We start from the raw sequence: 22,898 nt of genomic DNA on the forward strand, positions 1-22,898 counted from the left end.
CTTTAGAAATCTTGTTAAATAACTTCGCTGTTGTCATATATTTTCTTTTTGTCTTTTTTGTAACAAAATAAAAACTCTGAAATTACATAGAAAAAAAGACAAAATATATTTGCAAAGGGATAATATAGTTCACTGAAAACCTATTTCACAATTCCACTGTAAACATTAATAAACATTTTAAAATAGTTGCATAATTCTGTGCTCTAAATTCTTGTAAAAAAGTGGAAGACTAAATTTTCTTTTAAATGTAGTTTTCAGTCCACTACATTCCCTTTCACAATTTATTTTGTCTTGAGTACAGCTTTAAAACTGGGCACTCTGCTGAATACATTGGACTTTGGCAGTTTATCTGTATATTGCAAGTGCTTTTCAAAAAACAAAACACTATGACAACCCAGCAGCTGTCAAAAAAAAAGTGCAGCCACCGTTCTGATTTATGAACGTTCTTCTTTTTTGTAAACAGCACGGTCATTGGTTTTATGCACTTGCATTGTTTGGGACCAGGTCAGAGAAAGGGGGATATTATAGAAGGGCTCCCGAATTTGTTTTTTTTTTATTCAGACATTTGTTACGTTTTATAAAAATGTCGTTCTTCTGTTTAGACTAAACGAGATGCCATTGTGGCACACTGACTGCTAGTCTCCTATTCCTAATTAAATATTTGATTTAATAAGAATAAAAAATAAAATAAAAAAGGAAATGGAAGAAAGAAAAAAAAAATGCAATCCAGCAGAGGGAATTCGGAAAGGAAACTTCTTGGCAATGTCAGACCAGATGAGTGCTTTGTGTTGGATTAGAGGGGAGAGGGGATAAGTGTCCATGGCAGCGACTGCTGAGGGTGAGGTCGTATATCACCTGCACTCTAAAGCAAGCGTGTTTTGTGGGGGAGAAGAGGACGAAGGGCTCATTCCGGTTTCTGAAGATGCTGAAGACATTGATGCTCCTGTGTTGGATACTGTGAAGAGAAGAGCACAGCTGCTTAGGTCTCCTCTAAATCATACGGAGGCATATAACTTTGTGTACAAGTATCAGAAACTGGCTTTGGAAAAAACAAAAAATCATCATACAACTCGGTTTCTGCATGTCTAGATTATTGCACCAGGTATGTCTTACCTTCATCAGTACACATATATTTACTACCAACATTATACAGTAAACTCCCCATTATCCAGCATTCAAGCCACCGGCAAAAAAAAATAAAATAAAGAAAAAGAAAAAAGAAAATCAAGGCGTATGTCCTCGAATATTTTTTATTTTTTTTTGCTGGTGGCTTGATGTGCAGTAAAAAACAAATGCTGGTTGCTTGGTGCACGCTAACAAATTTAGTAAGCAACTAAAGAAAAAATTGATAAAAAACAGTAAAACATTATAACATTAAAAAGTGATGAAGTAAAAAAAAACAATTACAATTAAAACCAACTCCGGCCCCGCCGCCATCTGCATGTGAATAAGCAATGCTCTCTAACACGCACAATGTGCAGCATTATATGGTAAGTTCACTTTCCCAAGTCATTTGGGAAAATGGAATCTCCGACTCAAATGTGGCCCTTTCTCCCCACATTCCCTCCCTCAGCGCTATACTTACCTTTCGGCGCACGGTCCTTCCCCTCTCCCAGTAAGGGTGTACTATCTGTACGCCATACTGCCATCCAGCACAGCCGTGCCCTATGGATTTTGAATTTTGCACGCAAATTGCGAGCACTTATTGGTCAGCACGGTCAGGTGACCACGCTGACCAATGTGAAGCGCTTCTTCGCAAGGCTAAATAGGGTTTTGGTTAAAATTATTTTTTGTATCAGGACAAGTAGATTATCAATGAGGAACAAGTATACCGGACCCCCGCTTTAGTCCTTGGACAAGCAGTTTTTTTCCAGACCCCTGAAGCAACATCCAAAGATCTGCACACACTCAATTCTTTCATATTTAATGCATTTACTTCATTTTAACAAGAAAAATCACACTGAAAATGAACAGGGACCACCGTGGTCTGTGCTATCAAAATGCAATGTACCACCTGAAATCATGGAAAATATTGCCGGGTTACTGTGTCACAATCTTTTTAAAAGAAAGAATAAATAAAATGACAAATTCACCTTCACGGTCCTTCTTTTTTAACCGTTTCCGCCGTCGATCTATCGTTGCTACTTCAGACTTTAAGGACATGTAGTATTTTCTGATTTCCTGTAATTTGTCTTGGAGGAAGACTATCCTGTCTGTGCCAGACATACTCTCCAATTCATCTGTGGGGGGGAAAAAAAAAAAAAGAAGTGTTATGCTACCTTTTCATAATATCAGGTTAGCCGTCTTGTGCCGCCCCCAACCCATCTCTGATGGTGACTTTAGCAGCCTCTGAAGAGGAAGAGCCATGTATACTGGGGATGCACTGATACATGGGCCGAAAATGGCACTTTTGGCATTATGCCAAAAGTGCCATTTTCTGGCCGATACAGCGTTGCATCCATTCTTTCTCTCCTCCCCACTGGGCGATGCTCTGTGTCCCAGCTGGGAGGAGAGAAACTGTCACAGGCGGCTGAGCGCTGCGTGAGGAGAGCGCTGTGGAGCGGCCGGCGTCTCTCCTCCCACATCGCTCAGCCTCCTGTCACAGATCAGAGGAGAGCGGTGTGGGCGGAGACAGCCATTGCTGTCACAGGAGGCTGAGCTCTCCTCCAGCACCGCTCGCTCAGGCTCCTGGGCCAGCTGTCAGGAAGGAGAGCAGGTACAAGCAGTCAGTGATCGCTGAGTGTTTGTAAATAATTGACAGAGTATGGTTACTATATCCTCAATTATGAATGAATGGAAAGTGATCTACATCACCTCCTGTACATTCATGATTGTTGTTGTAGTAAACATACTCTGTCCTCTTGTTACGAATGAACAGGAACACTCAGTATAGAGGATGCCTGTTCATTTATAACAGGGCCTGCCGAAAAAGAGATTGTGGACTCAGTGTCTCTGTGGAATCTCTTTTAAAAAGGGAAATATCAGGAGTCTGATTAGACCCCCAAAATTCCCCCGAAGCCCCTAAAAGTAAAAAATAATATTTAATAAAAAATGAAAAAATATAAAAAATTAAAAAGTTTATTAAAATTTAAAAAATTTGAAAACATTAAAATAAAAAAACATTTTCGGTTTCGGCCTGATATTTTTAATTCAGTTTCGATTTTGACATTTTCATTTCAGTTCACCTCTAATGTATACCCAAATAATACACCATCATCACCACCAGGCAAGTGATCCAGTAACTTGAACCTGTGGAAAGTCTATGGACATTAAAGTATGTACATATTCTTAACAAGCTGTAAGTGCCCAATGGAGGGTCTGCCTGAATTATACATTCCGATCTCCATCCGATCCATTGTGTTTAACAAATGCTAACGAAAGGGCACCCAAAAACTAATGGGTCTAGTTCACACCGGATCCGTTGCGTTACTCTGAAAAAAGTAGTGCGTGTTCTACTGTTTTTTTTTAGTGCAACGTAATGGAACAGAGCACTGTGACTAGCCCTATTTACACCCATTCATTTTCTGGTGACTTTCCGTTAGCATTGGTTTAAAAAAGGTTTGCAAAACAACAGATCCAGTGTGACTGGGCCCTAAATTAGCTTTAAAACAAGCCCTTTTTGAAGCTGCATTCAGTTGAGTTGTGTAAAAGTTCACTGCAGAAGCTTTGAAGTCATTCTCTCAGCAGCTTAGCTCTCCCAGCAGAGACTTACAGGGTTATTCACAAAAGGGTGAAGAGTTTGGAGAAGGCAGGAGAAGTGAACAATCTAGGACAACATAGCTGAACTGGGAAGTGAGCTGAATTGGAGAATTTCTCCAATTCAGCTATGTTGTCCTAGATTGTTCACTTCTCCTGCCTTCTCCAAACTCTTCACCCTTTTGTGAATAACCCTGTTGGCATCCTTCCAGCCATCTCATTTCTAATGTAAGCACAGAGTAGGTGCTCCACGAGAGGGAAGCAGGGCGAGCCAAGATGCTGAGAGTACAACTTCAGAGTTTCTGCTGTAAACTTTGAGAAAGGGCTGCTTAACACTTGTTTAATGCTCTTTTGCTGCTGGTAATAATGTAAATATCCATAACCCCTTAAGTACCCATGAAGGATTTATTCCGTCATGCTTGCCCGTGCCATAAGGACCCATGACGGAATAAATCCGTCATGGGTCCTTAAGGGTTTAAGCTTCCGTCATGCGCTAAATGAGAACTTATATATGCATATGTCACATCAAATTAAAGACATTTTTGTCCTTTAAAAAAGGATATATAATATATGTTGGTGCAATAAATGAGAAAGATGGAAATTGCGGTTGAACACACACACAGCAAAAATTGCTTTGGCCCTTAACTGAAATACAAGCATCTGAAGCTTGGTCCTTAAGACCATCCAACTTGGCATGGAATATACCTACAATGAATTATTAAAGACAAAAGTGAGCAACATATAAAAATATAGAAATCCTCGGTTATGCAATTTAAATAACTCACAAAGTGAAGCCAAGAATCCACAGAAAACCCTCAATATACTATGAAAATGAAGATTAAAAAGCAGTTCATAAACGTTGATCGTTAATTGCCTCCTTACCAGATTAATAGTGGAATGCTCAACTATGAATACATTCCCAGTCAAATACTTTGATGTTATTCTAGACAAGTAGCATTAAGCTGAGATCAGATACACAAATGTATCCATGGCATGATCCTTAAACTTATTACTGAGGATTGTCAATGAAACCGGATTTACACTGCAATATTTCTGTGCAATGTATATAAAAAAAAAAAAAAAATCAAATAAAAAAGGAAAATATTGCACAATGCTTTCTGGTCTTCAAAAGTGCACAATACACACGCAGCAGCAAGCAATTTAAGGAAGCTGATCTAGACTACTCTATGGCTAAAATCATATTACATGATTGACTCCTTGAACAGGATCCTTTTCAAGCAGGAGCAGATCATGGCCATAATCTTCTGCATGTGGAATTCTTCATATAAGATATTCTTTTATCTGATGTATGTGCATTGGAATAGATTTTACATTTGGCAAGATGATTATTACAGCAAAAGTGGGCAGAAGAGGGAATGGGAGTTTTTCTGGAAAACTAGAGCTGAACAAAAGGGCCAGAAGAAAGATGTTCTGGTTAAGGTGAAAGGCCGGAACTGCCTTAGGCAAGAGGAAAGTCTAGGGCCTGAATGTCACCGTATCCATATGGAAAACAAGGGCTTCGGGTTGCAGGAAAAAGCAGCCAGTTCAGACACTAGCCTTGCAGGGGCCACTCGTGGGTGGGGGTGGAGAGGAATGTCTAATGGGTTTAAACAGCAGTTTCTGAATTGGGGAGAATCAGAGAAAGATCCCACAAAGTCGAAGGGGAACAGTCATGGGGAACAGTCATGGGGAACAGTCATGGGGAACAGTCATGGGGGACAGTCATGGGGGACAGTCATGGGGAACAGTCATGGGGGAATCTATGTACAAAGGTCTTAATCAAAGACTGAAGCAGTCTCTGAAATATAGTATCTGAAAATAATGGAAGGGCACAAAACTGGCCAAACAATGGCCAAGACAGAGCTGCAGGAAGGAGAGGATTTGTCCCAGGGAGAAATTCCTAGACTCTCACCAAGTGACGTATGCTTTCCACATTTGATGATGGACCTTCTTAGCGTTTTGCATTTAAGGAATCAGATTCAGAAATGCCTTTCTTTCAAAACCTGGGCTTTAACAGCCATGCTGCAGGCAAGATGGGTAAATCGGCACTTGAAAAGAAGACCCCAACATCTGGTAGACTTCACGGCGAGCCCAAGAGGAGTCTTATCAGGTTGGCATACCACATTCACCTGGGTCAGTCCGGTCAAATGAAGATCACTAGAAAGCCTTCAGTCACAATACCACAAGCAGACATTTCAAGAGAGTAAAAGGCAACAACCAGGGTATACCAATACCTGGGAGCCAGCAGAGAATTTACTGCTTCTGCTAAAGGATCTCTGTACCTGAAGACAAACCTGTCCTGTTTTTTCTCAACCCTGGAGGTCCACCTTGCGACACCTGTGGGTAGTGGTCCCTTCACCCCCGGGTCCAGGTGCTGGCGGCTGAGGAAGTCTGCCTATCATTTGCCTATGCCTAGAGTGTACATGATGAATAAGGCTGCAACATGAAGTTCTGCCCATGACCAAATTAAATTCTTCTGCCTCAGTGCGACTTCTGGTTCCTCCAGGATTGTTGATGTTCCACCACTGTGGCATTGCACAACTTAATCCGGATCCAGTGACCTCCCAGTAGGATAGCCCAATGCTGGAGAGAAAGGCAAATCACTTGAACCTCTAGGATATTGATTGGAAGGCGAAACCTCTCCGACAACCAAGTCACCTGCACTGACAGGGTGCCCAGGATGTCTATCCAGTCTGACAGACATCAGTCATGAAGATAGGCATCTGTCATGAGGATCCACCCAGAAAAAATGGGACGGAAGGACTTTCCGGATTCCAGGGACAACCTGGTCCTTGGTGACAAACTAATCTGTCTGTCCAGATACCTGACTGACTTTTCTCAACAATAGAATGTTGCATTGTAGAGGTCTTCTGTGAAAAGAAGTTGGCTGTGATGGAGTCTACCAACAGGCACAAGATTTTTATGCAAACGCGGAGAGTTGTAGTCCTCCTCTAGACGTAATACTCTGGCAAAAACCGAAAAGGCAAAAGGAACTGGCCACACCAGACAGAGCTAAACTCTGATTATGGGATAGACTCTAGCAGCAGAGGCAGCAGGATTCCAGGCTGCAGACTTCGGCATCAAACATCAGTTGGCACAGTGCAAGCAGCCCCATAGCCGTTAGTAGAGAGTGAGCTGGGGTCACCTGGTACAGCAGGACTATATCAACAGAGACATAGCCCATCAGAATTATAATTTCCACCCAACTGCGATGAACATTACAAAGTCAAAGTGACAGTGCTACACACACTCGCACACTCAGTGGACTTCCATGTTAACCTTTGTCAGAGGGAACAAAGAAAAAAAGTACCATGAGGAAAACACCACTGGAGTGTCCAAAACAGAGAAACCAGCAGCCATTGAACTCTCCAGTGCCGAAACAGTATAAATCATTTGGACCAAGCTGTTTTTTGCATTACATGAATGACTTACTGAGTTGAAATGTCCATTTGTATGTCCTTGGGGACGAGTGCTGGTGTTTCTCTCGATGTTTGTCTTTTTCAATGTCTTTTATATGAGGCGATGAGATTCTAGCTGGCGATCTTGTGATCTTCTGAGGCTTGGGGATGATTGTGTGTTTAACTGCAGTACATTTACTTGAGCTATCCAGAGCAGGAAGGTCCTCACTGTCGCTGCTTTGTCCTGAAAAATCAGACCCTCTTTATTATCTACTGATAAACAGTTAGAGAACGACTGTCAGCATCTAAACTGCAAAACCTAACCAATACAACCTCAGGTCAACAATTCTAACTTTTAAAAGAACACATTGTTGAAGATCCTATGCATCGAACAGTTATAAATAGGGATGCACCGATACCCATACTAGTATCGGAGCAGATGCCAAGTATTTGGTACTCTTACTCGCCCAAATGCTCCTATGCCTAGCCCGATACCGGAAAGCCGGCTACATGCTCTCCCGTCACCTACCATGGAGCCGGCTTCCCGGCCAATCAGGAAGCCGGGCAGCGTGTAATGGCACGGCCCTCGGTTTTCAGATTGGCCGGGAAGCCAGCTTCATGCCTCATGACGAGGGAGCCGGCTTCTCGGCCATTCAGGAAGCCGGGCACCGCGTCATTACACGGCACCCGACTTCCTGATTGGCCAGAAAGCCAGCTCCATGCTTTCCTGTCACCTAGTGACAAGAAGCATGGGGGCGGCTACCCTGCTAATCGGGAAGTCGGGTGGCGAGTCTTTACACGCTGGCCAGCTAATCAGGAAGCCAGGTGGCGAGTCATTACACGCCACCCGGCTTCCTGAACGGGACTTCCGGTACTCTGTATCGTTGAGTACCGAAAAAAACAAATATTGGTACTCGATACCGACATACCGGTATCGGTGCATCCCTAGATATAAAGATACATGAGGGGAATTTATCAAGACTGGAGCAGAAAAAAAAATCTGGAGCAGTTACCCAGGGCAACCAAGCAGCTTCTCTCTTCAGTTTGTTCAGTTAAGATTTGAAAATTAAGATAGAAGCTGATTGGTTGTCATGAATTAATACATTGGGGGGAATCTAAGTAGTGCAGTTAGCATGAAGTAGTGGAATGGACAGGCAGAGACAATGCCATAAGCAGCGTATAACCTTCTACCCAATTATAAGGGAAAAGTAGATTACACATGATAAAAATTGTAACTGGTAGTATTTGATGATTTCAGCAGGTCCTTTTTTTTAAGCTATATTATGATTTTCCATGACACTGGAGACTCTTGGTGCTAACTAAAGATGCAAACATTTACACATTAGATAACACAATACTTCAAAAAACACAAAGGGGAAGGGAAGCTGCTCACCTATACCATTCTTTTCAATTTTCAAAGAAGCACTCATTCGCTTTGGTGTTCGCTTTTGTTTCTTTGCTAGTGTTCCAAGGTTGCTCTCACTTATCCTTTTATGGCCTGGTGTAAAAAAAAAAATGTAAAAACGTTTTTAAAAAATGGTCTTTGGTCCTTTTGGTCCTGTGCTAACAATCATAAGCCGTATCCTTGGAGCAGGAACTTCCTTAGTAACCGTTTTATTGCAGAGCACGTCCAGAACTTATACAGTGTTCAGGTTTAACTGCAAGTTAAAGCGGAACTAAAAGCTGAAATAAATTTTGTCACCTAGCAGTTTTATTGGGTAGAAGAGAGTTTGTATGTCTCTTCTGCACAAAAAAAACTGCTAGTAATTGCAGCAGACACACACCAAGCATCAGTGACCACCGGTTGGCTGAACCTGGGCCTGCCAATGTTAGACAGCAGCAATCTAGGAAGCCTGCTTTGCATTCATGTACATTATGGCAAGAGCTTCTTCACTGCAGCCAGGTATAGTTTAGCTTCAAGAAGCTAAAGCTGCATCCTACTGAAAGCTAGCACAGGTTATAATGACTATTGCACGTCTATAAAAGAACCTCAGAAAAATGGCATGAAAATAATAAAGTAGGTGACACATACCTTTGTCACGCAGCTCTGCTTCTTGTTGTGCTGTCATACTGCAGTTGCTGGAAGTGGTGCTGGCCTCAAACCCATTTGCAGACTCACTCTCGCAAAGACCTTCTTGCGATTCCTCAGCCACACTGTCCACTTCTATTGTAATATCACTCTCGCTCTTTATACTGTGAGACTCATCGTGGCTGAGTGCAAGGGGAGATGCCACAGAGTAGATGTGAGTCTGGACAGCAGGTGGCAGTGCAGGGGCAAGTAGTGTCTGTGTGTCAGGCTCTGCTTTCTCTATAGGAATATCCTCTACCTTGTCTTTTTCATCAAAATCGTCCAAATCTACTTCATGGCAAACCAAAGTCTCTGGGCCGATCAAAGGCATGGCATCGTCCTGTTCCTCCTTGTGGGAGATCCTAGCAATGTCATTCAGTGGCACGTCATAGCCCTCAGTCCTCGTGCTCTGCACATGCTCTAGCTCAGCCGTTAGGGAGGGCATTTCATCGTTTACATTCTGCAGCTCCTCTTCCTTAATGGTGTTAAAGTTTACCTGAGTCTCACAGATTTCTGCAGGGTGTTCCTCGGGTGTGATGATGGGCAGCTCCAGATCACACTCTGTACGGGGCTTTTTCTCTGGAGAGGTCTGCTCCACTGGTTTCCTCTTGAACCCTTTCTTCTCCTTAGTCAGCGGGTCGATTGGCAAATCCACCTCCTTTGGAGTAAGGGGCAGTTCCTTACTTTGCAGTGCAGCAAATGTAGCAAAGTCTAAGGTTTCAGGTTCTGCTTTAGGTTCTGCCACATTATCTTCCTGAGTGGCCGGCAGAGTTTTCGTGTCCTCTGGAGAAGGCTCCTTTGTTTTGCTTCTCCTCCCCTTGGGCTTTGGCAGGTTGTCGGCTTCTTTCATTATTTCTTCGATTTGTTCCGTTTGCTTCCCGAAAATCTGAACAATTTGCTCGCTTTCTTCCACTTCTTGCTTTAGTGTTTCTGCTGGCTTTATTGGACTGTTTTCCTGCTCCATTACAGCACATATAATCTGGGCGGCCTCTGGCTCAGGGATCTTCTCGGGTGAATGGTATGGTTTTTGCTCAGGTTCTTTTTCAATGTTTGGCAAAAGCTCTTCTGTTTCAGGCACCTTTTCTGGGTTTTCTTCTGATTCGCAATCAGATGTGGAAGAGTCTGCAATCAAAACAAAATGACTTAAAAGAGGAATTGTGCTAGGCACACATTTATACAGCTCACATAGCCAATGCAGGAGGAGGAGGAGGAAAGGGGGGCATTTATAAAAGCAACAATTTTACAAAACATAAAATATATACCGTATTTTTCGCTCCATAAGACGCACTTTTTTCCCCAAAAGGCGGGCAAAAATCTCTGTGCGTCTTATGGAGCGAATGTGTGAGAGCTGAGGCGGCGGGCTGACAGTGTGTGCAGGGGTGTGGAATTCCTATCGCCCAACACCCGGGACATGCAGTTTTCGGGCGAGTCGTTTTTTTGTACATTTAGCCATGCTCTGGACAAGCAGAGATAAATGTATAGTGTGGAGCCGCCGCCCGTTTTCATACAAGTGATCTGATTAGATCACTTGTATGAAAGGAGCAGCGACGATCCTGTCCGACCCCCCCGTCCGTTCTTTGTCTGCTCTGTGTGATCACTGAGACCGTGGTGCTGTAATCACAGCGCCACCTGTCTCAGCTGTCAGGAACTACACAAAACCCTACCCTCCCTAGGTGCATCTTATGGTCAGGTGCATCTCATGGAGCGAAAAATACAATATATGTACAGTAATGTGCTTTTGCCAACTTCAGGCCTCAAAGAATGTGAAGCCCAATTCATTTATATAAATGAAGGGAGGGGGAGCACCTGGAGGAAAAAGGAACAGTTGCATGTCTTGCTAAAGTAATGTGACTGGGCTCTATGCTCACAAAGTCTGCAATGTTGTACAGAGAACAATCCATATGACAACTTTGCCTGCATTTTATGGACGATTGTAAAAGGAAGGTGCACTGCAAAGTGTTGAGCAGGGAGTGGCCAGCTAAATATGCTCCCATTATAAATGGGCCCCTTAGTATTTATGAGGTCTTGTGCTACCTCCAACAATCGGGAACATGCTACCTTCAACAAAAAGGAAGATGCTACAGCTAAAGACATGAGCCAATGCCATTTCATTAGGATACCGCATTTACTTACCATTAGAACATCTATCAGAGTCGTACATTCCAGAACTCCTCCTTGTTCTCCGCCGAACTGATCCTAAAGTTTACAAAGCATTACAGGTAAGCATTAGAACATTACAGGTTTTTGTGTGATGTGTCTCTAAAAGGAAAAAAAAACTCTAATGCAACCTTAGTTCAGGCCAATGCTCTCTACACCACTCTGGATAAGCCAACATTTCAAACTGTTTTAATAAAGTGAAACTCCAGGCAAAGAGTGAATACACAGCTGAAACACACATACAGTATGTTTACTCTTACCTGTAAACAGTTTTGTTCAGCCACTCTTGTGATTTATGAGTTCCTGCCATGTTTAAGGACAAGACCTGCTGAACAGTAAAATATATCCTTTGGCAGGTAGAAAAGTTGCATATGTGTATTTCAATTGTATTTATCCATCTGGCTGGTGTTTTAATATAAAAAGAACACTGGGAAATTCCCTGACTAAAAGGACATTTATTAGATAACAAAAGAACTATACATAATAGGGATGAACCGATACTGATACTAGTATCAGTGCCGATAACAAGTATTTGGGCGAGTACTCGCCAAAATGCTCCCAATACCAGAACTTCCGGTATCAGGAAGCCAGGCGGCGAGTCATTACACGCCGCCCGGCTTCCTTATTGGCTGAGAAACCAGCTCCTTGCTCCCTTGTTGATGAGGGAGCATGGAGCTGGCTTCCCGGCCAATTAGGAAGCCAACGCAGTCGGCTTCCCAATTGGCCAGAAAGCTGGGCAAATGCTTCGTAGTCACCTGGTGATGAGGGAGCATGGAGACAACTTCCCGGCTAATGAGGAAGCTGGCCGGCGAGTCATTACACGCCGCCCGGCTTCCTTAAATGGGAATTCTGGTATGGGCGAGTACCGGAGAAAAAAATATCGGCATTCGCACTCGATACCGAAAAACCAGTATCAGTGCATCCCATAGCAACATTTTTACATAACTAGGCAAATGCAGGGGTTTTTAATTACATCATTCCAATGACCAAAGTACAAAAGCTCAGTCTGTATTGCAGTAAAATATTCTATACAGGTTGGTATTGTCATATAAAACATCCCAGTCTGAATCCCACATTGGACAGCATCAGCCATGGGTCTGTGTGAATTTCTCTGGGTGCTCAAATTTCCTCCAACAATCTAAAAACAAACCGGTAGGTTCATTTGCTTCCTCTTAAACTGTCTCCGTGTTTATGAATGTAGCAGTATCATCAGATTATAAGCTTCCAATTACCTTCCAACCCATTTGACAAAGAAGAATTGTCCGGCGTGTTATTCTTTGTGTGTTTGCCAGGTGTCTTGCCTTCACTATTTGGAGTCCTAGGAACTCCACAAGTCACATTAGACTGAAGCTGTGATTTTAAAGGAGGACGGCCTCGTCCTTTTGCCCTTTGCCTTTCTTCCTCTCTCTTTTCATCCTTCTCATTTTCATCTTTGTTCTAAAAGGGAGGGAAAAAAAAAAACAAATTGTAAAAAATAAGCAGTAAAAGGAACATTCAACTACATATATTACTATGGAGATACAAACCGAGGTCACAACTTACCCAGCTAAAAAAACATTCATTCACGCTTTACCCTAAAACTGCAGTTTAGTACATCAGGTCAATCTGTCCTTAATCAACTGGCTAAAAGCATCTTTCTGTTCTGAACACCTTAATCCAAACCTGTGATTTTGCAGGCTAGGGTTTCCAGTGCCGCCCATTATAGCGCATGTGCAGTTTTCTTTTTTATGCGCCAACTCCAACTAACATCACATTGAAATTATTATTCACTTATCTGCCGCTACGGAATTCCAGGAGAAGCATTAAAACAGACCTATGCAGGGCAAAGTGAAGGAGTCTCTTCAATGGGCATCGAACACTATACACCTTACCTGCGTTCCCTCACAGCTCCTCCACAGCCAGTGAGAATACCCAGAACAACTCTGTATGGGGAAATATATGATCTGCTACCATGTGAGTGCCTGAGTCTAGAGAGCCAATTGACCTAACCGCTTCCTGAAATCACCAACACAGCCAATATCAGTAACAACGGAGGCACAAGGAGCAAGAGGCGCAGGTAAGCTGAGCATATGGGAGGTCAGTGAATGTGGTTTGCAGAGACACTTTCACTTTGCCCTGCATAGACAAGGTGACGGCCTCTTGTGCAAACTGATAGTGTCTCTTAACGTACAGTGATTTAGATTTCAAGAAGGGTAGCTGCACAATACATAAGGGGACTGCAAGCTAAAACCTCTGATTGATTGGGCAGCAAGGGAACATATTTAAAAGATTCAGTAAACTGAAATCACACTAAACTGGGTGTAATCCTGAAGGAGATAACCATGTTTCTTCCACAGCATTAGCAGTTGAAAGAATATGAAATCTTAACCCTTACAGTGGAGCTACCCCAGCAATGCAGGGGTTAAATGCTCATTTTGTCTAGGGAGCTGAAATAAAGAAATATTCGATGGACCCAGTCCCTGCAGCCTCGCTCTCCCTCCTCTCAGGCGAAGGAATGTCCTGCGGCCTCCTCACTGCATTGGAAATGATGACTCGGGGAACCTTAGACTACCAGAGAGAAGGGGGAGTGAGGCTGCAAGGATTTATTTATCTTTAAATAAAATAAAATAAAGACTCACCAGAACACATCAGAAACGTGTTGCAAGTGCGTATAAATGCATATGTGGGAAAGCATACGGAACATGCGGATTATGGCGTGAACAAGCCTTTATCCAGTCAAACAAGGAACATATGCAAAATAATATTAATAATTACTTTTGGTCTTTTCTTTTGTTTTCTCTTTGATCCAGCTTTCTCTGAAGGCCAGATGATCCTGTCAGCTTTAACCCATTCATCATATCTGTAAAAGAAAAAAAAGAATTTGTATTTCAGCTGCTTAAGGAATAAGGATAATTTACAGATTATTCCATAAATCCCCATCTCACTATATCATAGTGCTATAGCATCTATTATAAATTCAGGTTTACAGAGTTTCCTCTTCACAAACTGTGTAAGCATGTCTAAAGTACTAAATTAACTTATTGATATGCAACTTTCACCAATGGCTTTTCACAAAAGGGCTGGTGTGCCATATTTTTCATAAAACCTGGGCCACAGGCAGCTGCGGGTTGTATGGTTGTGAAGGGACAGCATAATAGACTTAAAGTGACATTAAAGGATATCACCCCCCCATTTTCCCAATGCTAGTGTAAGGACTTACCTTAAATGATGCCTCTTGATCCGATCATCTTCTTTCCAGTAGTTTTAAAGGAGCCCATCCAGCGCTGGTGCCGGTGTCTGATCCAGCACTGACTGCTGTGTCCCACATAGTCTGTGCACTGCTGGGCTGCCTGCATTGACTTACCTTGTGTCTCTTCTCCCGGCCGGAGATCTGTACTGTGCATGCGCCCGCCCCATGATCCTTTGGAGCCGCCCAAGATTTTTCAGATCTTCAGACGGGCGCATGCGGTCGTAGACAGGTACGTTGTGAAATTTTTCTTAACTTTTTTTTTGTAATGTTTTTGCATAGATCTACTGCTTGCTAGCAATGGATCTATGCAAAACCACTGAAGGTTTAATTATCCTTTATGTTTTCCTGCAAGGTCCTTCACCCATTTTAAAAACCAGGGTGTTCTATTGGAACAAATGCACCCAAATTACTCATAGTCCTTGCCAGCTCTCCACACCTACCTACTGGCCAGGAAAAATGCTCATCGAGGGGAGGAAAGGAAAACTAGTGCACAGATCTAGAAGAAATACACAAAGGGCACCAAGAAAGAAGAAACATGCCTCTTATCCACCGTATCTTCTAACCTGGAGTTCACCTTTAAAAGGAGAACTATGAGGTGAGTGAAAATCAATTAGCCTCATAGTTCGAGCTGACGTGTGACAATGAAACTGTCACACGTCGGCTCAATAGATCGGGAAGTAAGGGATCTCACATATCGATCATGTCCCTGCAGAGAGCCGTGACTGTCGCTCACGGCTCCCTGCAAGGATTCCTCCCCCGATCCTCCAGCGCTGACTGGCGGAACGGACGGGGGAGGATACAGCTGGATCTCGACAGTAATGTTAGGATCCGTCCCGGCTGTGGCGGTCTCAGTATACCAAGAGCTGTAGCTCGCGGTATACTGAGCTTTGGGTGACGGGAGGACGCTAGTTTGTGTCCTCCCATGACCCTGGGGAGAACTATGGGGAAAAGCACTGACCCCATAGTTCTCCTTTAAGGCTAATAGGGCATTTCACTGGAAAACCATGTCTGAATTAAGGCACCCAAAAGTGATTCCACAGCCATGCCAACAGGGAACAGCAACAGGTTTACTTAAGGAATTTGATCACATGCACAATGCGGAGGATTGTGCATGTGATCAACTTGTGTTTTGCCAACGGAGACAGTCCTTACATTACCATTGTCAACATGTATACTGCAAAACTCTAACCTCCTCATGATGAAACCATATATTTATGGATTACTAATTTCAGACTCCATGCTTGTAAAGTAGCATGTCCATTATCTTGTTAATGGCAGTTTAGTTATTCCCAAATGCAATCTCCTGCTTACTCAGTTGGAGCCTGCATAAGGAGGAGGTGGTACCTCGAGCTCATAATTGCTCTGGAAGCATTCTGTCATTTACATTGGAAAAACCATTTTAGAAAAACTTTGTGCATTTTATTTTTTTAACAATGTTGTGGAGGGAAGAGTTAAACGCATACGTTTGCACAAAGGGGAAAAGAGGAGTTTGGCGATTTACTGAACACAGCCTAGTGATCTAAAAAAGGTAAAAGTTGAGGTTTGTATGAAGTAAAACCAATCTGATATTAATCATACTGGCACAACTTGTTGTTACGCTGGCCATTCACTAGTCAGGTTGGAGGCTGCTGACAGGGCCACCTACAGAGCAAATTTCAGCCGATGCATTAAAGGTAAAGTCCACTTTATGGATGACGCAGCTGGGTGGGCGGAGCCATGTACAGCTACGCCAATTTAAAAAAAAAACAGCAGCCAGCGGGGAGAAGAACCCCACAATTCAGGTAAGTGTGTGCATGTGGGGGTGGGTGGTGGATTGCAATGTGACCATGTTACATCCCGAATATGTATGCAACATAAAATATGGTCCAAAAATGTAAACGTAACTTTTAGGGCTAGTTCACACCAGCCACAGTGTGTTCCGGCCCGATTCTGGATCGCATTGCGGCCAGCTCACTTTGTTGTGGAGCGGTGCATTTAAGTGAATGGCACCGCAGCCATGCCCTCTGGCCACAATGCAATCGGCCGCGCTGGAACGCAAGGCACATCAAACTGAGCGGGCCGCAATGCGATCCAGTGCTTTCCAGACAGAATCAGGCTAAAATGCACTGTGGCTGGTAAGAACCATCCCTGAAAAACAAGCCAAAATCTATAGCAGCCCCTTTCCTAACAAGTAACCTGTTTCAACAAAGCATATTTCAAGGCATGGCTCACACTTAACACAGCCAGTGTTCTTCTACACGAGTTAAACGGCCACATCACAAAACATTTTCCGGTGAATTGATCAAAACTGGAGAAGACAAAATCTGGAGCAGTTGCCCAGGGCAAGCAATCAGCTTCTCTCTTCAGTTAAGAGTTGAAAATGAGAGAGGGAAGCCGAGCAGCGGAGGGATAAATTCCCTCCATTGTATTTTTTAAATGTATGGTTTCACACCATTAACAATTAGTATTCAGTATATGAATTAAACTTTCTTTTACAGCCCATTATTTCATTATTTTCTCCACATTTACTTTCAGAGCAAGCTATCCAGCAAAAGTGATCGGGACAAACAATAGAACTGCTGGGGTGTTACTAAAGTCAGCTTTCATTTATATGGCTTGATTCCTCTTAAACATACCTTACATTCCAGCCATAGTAGTGCACCAGGTATAACAACTCTCCTCCATCTATCTCTGTGTTCTTAATATTGGCTTCATAGATTTTCTGCGTTTTCCCACGCCCGTATTTTACTTTTACTTTCGTGCCTGCCAGGCGGTCTTTTTCTTCAGAATCCTCGTCATCTTCACTGTCTCCTTTATTTTCCATTTCATCTCTCCTGCACATTGAAAATATCATACTGTTATAGTGTATGTAACCCCCCCAACAATAATGTTCTCTTATTTTCTTCATTTTAGTCTAATAAAGATACCATTAGAAGCGTTTTGTTAAATCGGTTTGAAATGTCCGTTTATCTGATCCGAAGCTCAGGGCTGACACTACACATGCCATAAAAAAGCTGTGTGTTAGCACAGAACAGGGTTTGAGAGCTGAGTGCATTTCAAGGCAGATCACCAGATCCTTTCCTGTAATTGCAGTTTTAAAGGGCTAAAGTACTGGAAATGCGAATATAATGCAGATATGTTTTTTTTTGCCTTGACATTGATTTTCCAGCCTTTGCAACTCTCCTGTTTACCACAACTAGACACCAATATTTCACCTACAGTTCCATTGCTGATTTGCTTTGCTATGGCACGGTAAGTGACACAGAACTGATATATGCAAATGAAAAACTTTAATGTTGAGATTAATGTATTTGAAATCCCTTGTTTAATAATTACAGTGGTACCTCGGTTCACGAACTTAAAAGGAGAACTATGGGGTCAGGGCTTTTCCCCATAGTTCTCCTAAGGGTCACGGGAGAACACAAACTAGCGTCCTCCCGTGACCCAAAGCTCAGTATACCGCGAGCTACAGCCGGTACGGATCCCCACATTACTGTCTGGATCCACCCAGCTGAGGGATTGACAGTTGGCTCTGCCTATCCAGAGACAGAGCCAGCTGTGCACACCCCCCTTCCCCGTCCGTTTCGCCAGTGAGCGCTGGAAGATCGGACAGGGGGGAGGATCGGACAGGGGGGTGGGGGGGGGGATCCCTGCAGGGAGCCGTGAGTGGCAGTCACGGCTCTCTGCAGGGATAGATCGAGAAGTGAGCGAGCGACGGTATGTGTTCGCTCACTTCCCGATCTACTGAGCCGACCTATGACAGTTTCAATATCACAGGTCGGCTCAGATTATGAGGCTGAGTGAAAATCACTTGCCTCATAACTCTCCTTTAATTCGTTCCACGATTCTGGTCGCAAACCGAATTGGGCGTGAGCCGATCAGACCGCGATCCCGACTAAAGGAAGCCACGACCAGTGTCAGAGCAGGGAAGATGGCTGCGGTTGTGTTAGTCACCAGATGTGGAGTTCACGAACAGAAGCAAAATTTTGCTGAACTTCCTGTTCGCGAACCGAATTGTTCGCAAACAGAAGCGTTCGTGAACCGAGGTAACCACTTTATACAGTGGTAAGCTTTGTAATGAACCCTTTGCAAGGAGACCATACTGTATCCTGTGCTCACAAACCTAAGCTGGGTGTCTGATGTACAGCGCTCAGATGTAAATCTTCTAAAACGATTTAGAAAATAAAAGCAAGCATTTAACCCGCCTGTAACAGGCTATCCTTTCATGCATTTATATGAGGGACACTGCAGTAATCACGCTGGCATGACAAGACTTGCTATATTCACCAACAGGAACCCTCACTGTTGTGTGCTGTAGTTTCCTGTTGGCAGATGCTTTGGCAAGCACTCTCATTTCCCTGGACACACAGGAAAAGGCTGCAGAAATGAAAGAATCTTAGAAACATGTCCCTGATGTGAAGAAACACTTCAGATCCGTGGGCAGACCTCTGACTAGGAAGATGTTAGGAAAAGAGATTATTTATTTTCTAGCTATAGTGCTTTAAATATCAAGTAAACATTTTTTTTCAGCGGCCAGCTCACTTTGTTGTGGAGCGGTGCATTTAAGTGAATGGCACCGCAGCCATGCCCTCTGGCCACAATGCAATCGGCCGCGCTGGAACGCAAGGCACATCAAACTGAGCGGGCCGCAATGCGATCCAGTGCTTTCCAGACAGAATCAGGCTAAAATGCACTGTGGCTGGTAAGAACCATCCCTGAAAAACAAGCCAAAATCTATAGCAGCCCCTTTCCTAACAAGTAACCTGTTTCAACAAAGCATATTTCAAGGCATGGCTCACACTTAACACAGCCAGTGTTCTTCTACACGAGTTAAACGGCCACATCACAAAACATTTTCCGGTGAATTGATCAAAACTGGAGAAGACAAAATCTGGAGCAGTTGCCCAGGGCAAGCAATCAGCTTCTCTCTTCAGTTAAGAGTTGAAAATGAGAGAGGGAAGCCGAGCAGCGGAGGGATAAATTCCCTCCATTGTATTTTTTAAATGTATGGTTTCACACCATTAACAATTAGTATTCAGTATATGAATTAAACTTTCTTTTACAGCCCATTATTTCATTATTTTCTCCACATTTACTTTCAGAGCAAGCTATCCAGCAAAAGTGATCGGGACAAACAATAGAACTGCTGGGGTGTTACTAAAGTCAGCTTTCATTTATATGGCTTGATTCCTCTTAAACATACCTTACATTCCAGCCATAGTAGTGCACCAGGTATAACAACTCTCCTCCATCTATCTCTGTGTTCTTAATATTGGCTTCATAGATTTTCTGCGTTTTCCCACGCCCGTATTTTACTTTTACTTTCGTGCCTGCCAGGCGGTCTTTTTCTTCAGAATCCTCGTCATCTTCACTGTCTCCTTTATTTTCCATTTCATCTCTCCTGCACATTGAAAATATCATACTGTTATAGTGTATGTAACCCCCCCAACAATAATGTTCTCTTATTTTCTTCATTTTAGTCTAATAAAGATACCATTAGAAGCGTTTTGTTAAATCGGTTTGAAATGTCCGTTTATCTGATCCGAAGCTCAGGGCTGACACTACACATGCCATAAAAAAGCTGTGTGTTAGCACAGAACAGGGTTTGAGAGCTGAGTGCATTTCAAGGCAGATCACCAGATCCTTTCCTGTAATTGCAGTTTTAAAGGGCTAAAGTACTGGAAATGCGAATATAATGCAGATATGTTTTTTTTTGCCTTGACATTGATTTTCCAGCCTTTGCAACTCTCCTGTTTACCACAACTAGACACCAATATTTCACCTACAGTTCCATTGCTGATTTGCTTTGCTATGGCACGGTAAGTGACACAGAACTGATATATGCAAATGAAAAACTTTAATGTTGAGATTAATGTATTTGAAATCCCTTGTTTAATAATTACAGTGGTACCTCGGTTCACGAACTTAAAAGGAGAACTATGGGGTCAGGGCTTTTCCCCATAGTTCTCCTAAGGGTCACGGGAGAACACAAACTAGCGTCCTCCCGTGACCCAAAGCTCAGTATACCGCGAGCTACAGCCGGTACGGATCCCCACATTACTGTCTGGATCCACCCAGCTGAGGGATTGACAGTTGGCTCTGCCTATCCAGAGACAGAGCCAGCTGTGCACACCCCCCTTCCCCGTCCGTTTCGCCAGTGAGCGCTGGAGGATCGGACAGGGGAGGGGAGAATCCCTGCAGGGAGCTGTGAGTGACAGTCACTGCTCTATGCAGGGAGATGATCGAGAAGTGAGCGAGCGACGGTATGTGTTCGCTCACTTCCCGATCTATTGAGCCGACCTGTGACAGTTTCATTGTATCTCCTTTAATTCGTTCCACGATTCTGGTCGCAAACCGAATTGGTCGTGAGCCGATCAGACCGCGATCCCGACTAAAGGAAGCCACGACCAGTGTCAGAGCAGGGAAGATGGCTGCTGTTGTGTTCGTCACCAGATGTGGAGTTCACGAACAGAAGCAAAATTTTGCTGAACTTCCTGTTCGCGAACCGAATTGTTCGCAAACAGAAGCGTTCGTGAACCGAGGTAACCACTTTATACAGTGGTAAGCTTTGTAATGAACCCTTTGCAAGGAGACCATACTGTATCCTGTGCTCACAAACCTAAGCTGGGTGTCTGATGTACAGCGCTCAGATGTAAATCTTCTAAAACGATTTAGAAAATAAAAGCAAGCATTTAACCCGCCTGTAACAGGCTATCCTTTCATGCATTTATATGAGGGACACTGCAGTAATCACGCTGGCATGACAAGACTTGCTATATTCACCAACAGGAACCCTCACTGTTGTGTGCTGTAGTTTCCTGTTGGCAGATGCTTTGGCAAGCACTCTCATTTCCCTGGACACACAGGAAAAGGCTGCAGAAATGAAAGAATCTTAGAAACATGTCCCTGATGTGAAGAAACACTTCAGATCCGTGGGCAGACCTCTGACTAGGAAGATGTTAGGAAAAGAGATTATTTATTTTCTAGCTATAGTGCTTTATTTTGCCTTGACATTGATTTTCCAGCCTTTGCAACTCTCCTGTTTACCACAACTAGACACCAATATTTCACCTACAGTTCCATTGCTGATTTGCTTTGCTATGGCACGGTAAGTGACACAGAACTGATATATGCAAATGAAAAACTTTAATGTTGAGATTAATGTATTTGAAATCCCTTGTTTAATAATTACAGTGGTACCTCGGTTCACGAACTTAAAAGGAGAACTATGGGGTCAGGGCTTTTCCCCATAGTTCTCCTAAGGGTCACGGGAGAACACAAACTAGCGTCCTCCCGTGACCCAAAGCTCAGTATACCGCGAGCTACAGCCGGTACGGATCCCCACATTACTGTCTGGATCCACCCAGCTGAGGGATTGACAGTTGGCTCTGCCTATCCAGAGACAGAGCCAGCTGTGCACACCCCCCTTCCCCGTCCGTTTCGCCAGTGAGCGCTGGAAGATCGGACAGGGGGGTGGGGGGGGGGATCCCTGCAGGGAGCCGTGAGTGGCAGTCACGGCTCTCTGCAGGGATAGATCGAGAAGTGAGCGAGCGACGGTATGTGTTCGCTCACTTCCCGATCTACTGAGCCGACCTATGACAGTTTCAATATCACAGGTCGGCTCAGATTATGAGGCTGAGTGAAAATCACTTGCCTCATAACTCTCCTTTAATTCGTTCCACGATTCTGGTCGCAAACCGAATTGGTCGTGAGCCGATCAGACCGCGATCCCGACTAAAGGAAGCCACGACCAGTGTCAGAGCAGGGAAGATGGCTGCGGTTGTGTTCGTCACCAGATGTGGAGTTCACGAACAGAAGCAAAATTTTGCTGAACTTCCTGTTCGCGAACCGAATTGTTCGCAAACAGAAGCGTTCGTGAACCGAGGTAACCACTTTATACAGTGGTAAGCTTTGTAATGAACCCTTTGCAAGGAGACCATACTGTATCCTGTGCTCACAAACCTAAGCTGGGTGTCTGATGTACAGCGCTCAGATGTAAATCTTCTAAAACGATTTAGAAAATAAAAGCAAGCATTTAACCCGCCTGTAACAGGCTATCCTTTCATGCATTTATATGAGGGACACTGCAGTAATCACGCTGGCATGACAAGACTTGCTATATTCACCAACAGGAACCCTCACTGTTGTGTGCTGTAGTTTCCTGTTGGCAGATGCTTTGGCAAGCACTCTCATTTCCCTGGACACACAGGAAAAGGCTGCAGAAATGAAAGAATCTTAGAAACATGTCCCTGATGTGAAGAAACACTTCAGATCCGTGGGCAGACCTCTGACTAGGAAGATGTTAGGAAAAGAGATTATTTATTTTCTAGCTATAGTGCTTTAAATATCAAGTAAACATTTTTTTTCGTGG

The 22,898-nt window shown here is 43.5% G+C and overlaps 1 protein-coding gene across 1 annotated transcript in view; it reads right to left on the reverse strand.

Moving 5' to 3' along the window:
- Nucleotides 1–456: 456 nt before the first annotated feature.
- ARID4A (AT-rich interaction domain 4A) overlaps nucleotides 457–22,898 on the reverse strand; it is an 89,355-nt gene continuing 66,913 nt past the window's right edge. The window contains exons 16-23 of the mRNA XM_018562177.1: nucleotides 19,731–19,925; nucleotides 14,074–14,158; nucleotides 12,609–12,756; nucleotides 9,127–10,284; nucleotides 8,488–8,592; nucleotides 7,129–7,338; nucleotides 2,094–2,240; nucleotides 457–955 (exon numbers count right to left, since the gene is read on the reverse strand). Of these exons, the coding sequence (XP_018417679.1) occupies nucleotides 852–955; nucleotides 2,094–2,240; nucleotides 7,129–7,338; nucleotides 8,488–8,592; nucleotides 9,127–10,284; nucleotides 12,609–12,756; nucleotides 14,074–14,158; nucleotides 19,731–19,925 (2,152 nt within the window). The 3' untranslated portion in view covers nucleotides 457–851. The remainder of the gene's footprint in view (nucleotides 956–2,093; nucleotides 2,241–7,128; nucleotides 7,339–8,487; nucleotides 8,593–9,126; nucleotides 10,285–12,608; nucleotides 12,757–14,073; nucleotides 14,159–19,730; nucleotides 19,926–22,898) is intronic.

Source organism: Nanorana parkeri, unplaced genomic scaffold (assembly GCF_000935625.1).
Source record: "Nanorana parkeri isolate BGI_ZX_2015 unplaced genomic scaffold, ASM93562v1 scaffold20, whole genome shotgun sequence".
NCBI lineage: Eukaryota > Metazoa > Chordata > Amphibia > Anura > Dicroglossidae > Nanorana > Nanorana parkeri.